Source organism: Plasmopara halstedii (genome assembly GCF_900000015.1).
Source record: "Plasmopara halstedii genome assembly, contig: Scaffold_208, whole genome shotgun sequence".
In the NCBI taxonomy this organism is placed as follows: Eukaryota; Oomycota; class Peronosporomycetes; order Peronosporales; family Peronosporaceae; genus Plasmopara; species Plasmopara halstedii.
The window spans coordinates 122,264-128,357 of record NW_020187129.1 but is presented as its reverse complement, the minus strand read 5'-3'; the positions used below and the strand labels follow the sequence as shown (position 1 = coordinate 128,357).

The 6,094-nt window shown below is 43.6% G+C and overlaps 2 protein-coding genes across 2 annotated transcripts; one reads left to right on the top strand and one right to left on the bottom strand.

The window, feature by feature from the left end:
* On the bottom strand, positions 1–447 carry PHALS_03016 (uncharacterized protein; the record flags this gene model as incomplete). Its single annotated transcript, XM_024721134.1, has 1 exon — positions 1–447. One exon carries the CDS (start codon positions 445–447, stop codon positions 1–3), a length of 447 nt encoding a protein of 148 aa, XP_024572836.1.
* A 706-nt stretch (positions 448–1,153) lies between these two features.
* PHALS_03015 (cysteine-trna ligase) lies at positions 1,154–4,292 on the top strand (the record flags this gene model as incomplete). Its single annotated transcript, XM_024721123.1, has 4 exons — positions 1,154–2,230; positions 2,300–3,011; positions 4,059–4,148; positions 4,222–4,292. 4 exons carry the CDS (start codon positions 1,154–1,156, stop codon positions 4,290–4,292), a joined length of 1,950 nt encoding a protein of 649 aa, XP_024572835.1.
* Positions 4,293–6,094: the final 1,802 nt, after the last annotated feature.

Sequence of the window (6,094 nt, the reverse complement as noted above, 5' to 3'; positions counted from 1 at the left end):
CTAGCTCGATTTCGATCCTGAACCTTTATCCGCTTTGTCATGGGAATGATTTTTGTGAAATTTGTAGACGCCGTAAAACGCAGCAGCAACAAGACCCGACATACCTACCCAAGTAGCAATCGACTTGATTGTGCTGGCTTTCTTCACCCCCATGTGTTCAATGGAACTACGCAATTTTTTCACTTCCGCTTCAGATACTAATTCCTTCAGCTCCTGTAGAGTCATTTTCCCTGTTTTACCATCAGTGTAGAGTATTGGTCCTAGAATTTCTAAGGCCTTCTCATACTCTTTCGGTGTCAATGGGATCTCTTCGATAATCTTGGCTCCAGCGCTATGTAGACGACGTCCTTGACGGTTACGATGGAGTGTAGTGTCACTGACTGCGAGACAGGAGGTATACGCGATTGTTGTTGCGATGAGAAGAATGTGAAGTATATTGAACTGCATTGCGTCGATCAAGATGCTTACAATGAGCCGTGCAGCCAATTAATGAGGAAAATCGAGAATGGTGAACTTAAAGGCCAAAGCCTATAAAGCCAGCTTTTAAAATCCGATCAGCTTTTTCTCCCATATGTACCATCGAGAGTGAAGAGCGAGATTAGAAATCCGGATACCGATTAGGATGAGAGACGATACAGTCATATCAGGATGGTTGCACTCACTAACTAAAAGGAGTTACTGAGCTGAATATATATAGATGAAAAACAAAATGAGAGCGCACAAGCATCATGTTAACCCCAAGATACAACGAAACATTCGGGCGACTAATTCCATATGACTTGGTGGTAAGATACAGGCGTCATCAGACAATATATGTCTTTCAGCTTTCCTACTCGATGTGTAAAGCCAGCAATTTCTTCAAGCTCGACCTATCCATTGGGATCAGATGCCTTACAAGCACTCGACATGGCTAGCCAACTTCAAATGATATCTGAGCTTCATAATGACTACCATTTTAAGTTATAAGTGTACTCATTTTATAATATGGGTAACATTTTTTTATCAAAAAGGTATCTAATGGCATTACTCGGAACGTCTTCGACGGATGCTACGTCATTTACTCCTACGTCGGCGCTTCTCAAGCTCTTTTTTCACTCAAACATGGTGTTCATCGTTGGCTTTCTCTACATATTCAACGTCTAGAGAAATTGTGATGTTCAATTCGCTCTCAGGAAAGTATGAGTCACTCCCGCGAGAGACAGCTACAATGTCAAATGTTTTAAAATGGTATGCATGTGGGCCTACTGTGTACGACAGAGCTCACTTAGGTCATGCTAGAGCTTACGTTAGTCAAGATATTATGCGGCGAGTGGTTGAGCGTACAGGTGGCTATAAAGTACAGCTAGTTATGGGTGTGACGGACGTGGATGATAAGATCATCACACGCGCAAAGGAGCTCAACATGAATTTCGAGATGCTCGCGCGGGAACAGGAGCATCAATTTTTCGAGGATATGACTAGACTTTATGTCAAACCACCTACAGTAATTACAAGAGTGAGTGAACATATATTAGAGATCGTGGAGTACATCAAGGAGATTTTAAATCGAGGCTTTGCATATGAAGCAGTGGATGGTGTGTACTTTAGTACGCAAGAATTAGGTCACGAGTACGGAAAATTGGATCCACAACGACAACCTGTGCTATATGATTCAGTACCGATGAATGCACAAGGTGATAGAGTGGAAGACGACGAAAAGGTAAAGAGAGATCCTCGAGATTTTGCGCTTTGGAAGGCAGCAAAGGAACCAGATGAACCTGCGTGGCCGTCACCATGGGGAATGGGACGTCCTGGTTGGCATATCGAGTGTTCGGCAATGACTCATCATGTATTAGGGACAACTTTGGACGTACACACTGGAGGCGTGGATCTTCGATTTCCTCATCACAATAACGAGATCGCACAGTGCGAAGCTCATAATTTTGGACAATTATCGGAACAAGATCGACCATGGTGTAAGCATTTTGTTCATTTTGGTCACTTGCATATTCGTGGACGGAAAATGTCCAAGTCACTGAAGAATTTCATCTCGGTTCATGATTTTCTTACAAATGGACATACAGCGGATCAATTTCGCGTCTTTTGTCTGCAATTTAAGTATCGTGCCAATTTGATGTACTCAGAGGATCGAATACGCGATGCGGAGGCAGTAGTAGAACGTATACGAGGATTTTTCCAAGCTGTTGTAGCGTATGGCGAAAGGTCTCAACATGATGTTGACACGCAATGGGTTAAGTCAAAACGTTGCGAGCGTCTGGATCTAAATCTGTTAAACACACTCTTTGTGACTCGTGTGCAGGTAGATGAAGCTCTATTGGACGATCTTGACACACCACGTGCTCTTGCACTCATCTTGAATCTCATTTCTCATGGTAATGCGTATTTACTGGCTCAACGAGAAGATTTAGAAGCTCCAGACGAGGTGCTCTTATCGCTTGTGGACTATATTCTTGAAATGCTGGACTTGTTTGGATTAGATGGACTTTACGCAGAGTTTTCAAATTTGATACGCAGTCGTTTTGCTACTTATCGACGAACCATTATGAGTCAAGAAGATCGCGGTAGTAGCTACGAGCACGAGTCTATTCTTCGCTCTTTGGTTGCGTTTCGAGCTTCGGTGCGTCAGGAAGCGCTTCAGGATCCTAAACATCCAAGCAATGCCCGTATCCTTGCGTTGTGCGATGCTTTGCGCAACGAGGAATTGCCTCGATCGGGTGTACAGATCGAGGATCTTGCACCAGGACGCTCGGTGTATAAGTTGCTTTCCCATTCAAAACGACAAGATTGTCAAGCTGAGTCGATTGACAAGAGTTTTCATATTAAGCAACAAGAATTTGAACACTTGATGAAAATTGCTCCCGCTGATTTCTTTAAACTCTCACCAGAGTTTACCGATCGATTTTTCACGTTCGATGAGAAAGGATTTCCAACACATGAGAATGAATTGCCTTTGACAAAAACCCAAATCAAAAAGCTTGCGAAGAAGTTAAAGAAGCACGAAAAGTCGCATAGTAAGTACTGGCAAAGTAGAACTAAGTGTTAGTAGAAGCAGTCGTCATTAAGTTGGTTTACAGATGTGAAGGTCGTGATTTCTCGATCACATTTCAATTCAACTAGCGCATAAATTGTTTTTCAGCGATTAAGAATCGATACTTTTGGAATGATGAACAACTGACAAACATATTCACTGATCCGTTGTTGAGAACGTGATAAGAAACAATAAGTCGCGACGACACAAAGAAACGATAAGCAGAAACCAATGATAAAGTGTTTCTAAACATTATCATTGTGGCTATTACTAACTGCAATGAAAAGTGAGCAAAATCATCGAGCTGCACGAATACAACATCCTATTTTGTGGGATAAGTTTGGGGTGTCTTCCGCTCCGGTCGGTTGAAAATAAACTGATAGAGACCGTACATAGCCGCTCCGACAAGGGCAGTCATACCAGTGTACTTGAGAATCCGCACTATCAGAGACGATTTCTTTGCGAAAGCTTGCTCATTCAAAATTTGACCTTGTTCCAACATTGTTTCAGGGTCCAATCTATGAAAGCGATCATTGATGTTTGAAGAGGATGGCTTGGGAACAGCGGGTGTCTCGGGATCAACGTTTTTCTCGGGAACAGTGGGTATCTCGGGAATTTCTTCATGAGTACGTCCGATAAATTTACTAATGGCAGCCGTAGTTGGCTTGGTTTCGGCGGTAATCTCTTCTATGATCGGCCCGGCGCTTGGCAAACGACGGCCGTGTATATAGGCGGAAGTAGCGATGTCAGCACTGGCGAGACCACTGCTGAATAGAATAAAGGTACCAACAACAAGGTAGCTGAATACGCTGAACTGCATGACGAATGCGATGTTGAAAAGTGAGAGAAAAGTAGTTTTCAAACTGGGGGAATTTTCAAATAGTCAGGACCTCAGCCAGACTGTAGTACCAGTAGCACGTGCGGAAAGCACACCCAATCAAGCCAGAAGATCTTTGCCTATACAGTTAGCTATCCCATAAGGTTATCCTGTATCATCTTTGTCATAAAGCACATCTGGTCCGAGCGACAGATCAAATTGAAAGATTTGATGAAATCTCCAACATTTCAAGCTTCTCGGCTATTCCGTTGCGTTACAATCTTCAGACCTACAAGGTCAAAGGTATACGATACGTTCCTATACCAAGAGAGAATCGCTATTTTCATGCTAATCATTGCGAAACATTCTCACTTAGGATATGTAGCACCTGGTGTCAAAGGTACAGCCAAAAACCTACAAAAACGTGACTATATCTCTTTCTCTTAACCTTACACTCATTCTTTGATGTAATCGCCGGTTTCTTCGGCCATGTTTCTATTTCGATAATACTCAAGAGTTCAGCAGGATGCAATGATTCCAGCTGCTCGATCTGATCGCAGCGAAATAATTAGTTTCTCAAAATTAAGCATAAGAAGAAACCAACACATGGTAAACAAACAAGCTGGAGAATTGCCACCTAATCATTTTGTGCTTGTCGCGGGATTGTTGCTCTTTTAGCGATCAGATAAATGCTCTGACTTCAAATCGGCTCTCGGGTTGGACAAGAGACGATGAAGGTGCGCATGTTGAGATTTGATCAGTGCATCCAACTGGTTAAAAAGACCTAGTGAATAACTAACCAGTCCACAGCGGACAAAAAAATAGTTTACTTTATGTCAAAACTGTAGAATTGAGCTCTTAAACTAATTTATAAGTAGGTTGTTGGTATAGACGGAATAGGCCAAGAAAACAACAACCACATCGACAGCATTGAGCTAAATCAATGCCGCGTTTCCTTAGCCACCACACGACAACTCGCAACGTACTGTGTTGTAATTTATGTATTCTTAATTCGTACTGAAAGTAAAGCCAGAAGTACTGTAGTATAGGTAAAATGATAATACTGGAACGGATGATGGGGGTACTTCTGTCGGAGAGTTCAGTAAGATACTTAAAGCAATGGGCTTGACCGAGTCTGCGTTGCGCACAGATGATCAGCTCGTTCACTTCACTTAGGAGCGAAACTGGGGTGGGAAAGTACTAAGTTCAGTCTATAGATTATCTAATGCTGTTTATAATATAGTTACTATTTGGAATTCAACCTCGGTCCTCTTACCACCTCGTATGTGCGATGTCGCCTCGTCACTGTAACGGGGCTACACGATCCCTAATAAGCAGGTGTGTGTGTCACAGAGATGTGCATGGAGTGACCACACCCAAACAAGAATTCGGTACATATGCATGTATTTAGATTATACTATATATATTTAGTATATTTGAGAAAATCTAAACTTTAAGAATTAGAATAAAAAACAAATAAAAATCAGTTTGAAATTGTCAACTAGCCTTGGGAGGCCAATAAATACTCTTGGAGTAAGCGGATTGCGATCCGCTAACTCTTGTAAAGAACGAAAGGTCGGTGACCTAAAGTACGTTTCCTAAAGCGTTTTGTAACGGCAGCGCCGCTGCATTTGGTAGCACTTGTAGTCAATCTACACCTGAGCCGGCTTGAATGATCCTCTGTGAGGATGGGACAATTTTCCTCTTTGCCCCAGGGCATGCAGGACGGGCTTAACAAGCTGATGTCCCCTGCTTGGCACTGAAGGTGTGCAACATCTTGTAGCACAAGGCTCCGGGAAAATCGGTGCGCGTCTAGAGGCATTTTCGAGTTACGAAAATGCGCTGCTTGATCACCTTCAGCAGAAGATGTCTGCATCGTTTGCGTCTATGACGCCACCGTCGGTGATGAATAACTTCCCTCGACCTAAGCCGCTCCTGGTGAGCGTTAAGGTCTTTGAAGGGAAGGATGCAGAGAATCTCCTATTCTCGGTGAGAGAGGTCGAGATGGCCATCGCATCCGCCATGCTCCAGATCGAGCAGCAGCGCGTGGCGCTAGCAATCTCAAAGCTCGGTTGTCGAGCGCGAGAATGGGCACCGACGTGCGGCACTTCGGTCGGAGATGCGTTTTCTCCCTTGGCGGAGCTGAAATTGCAGCTCTCCCGAGTGTTCTCGCCGCCTAATCAGGCGCATCGCGTGCGGTCGCGTTTCCTTGCCACCCGACAGGGCATCAGGGAATTGGTGGACTTTGC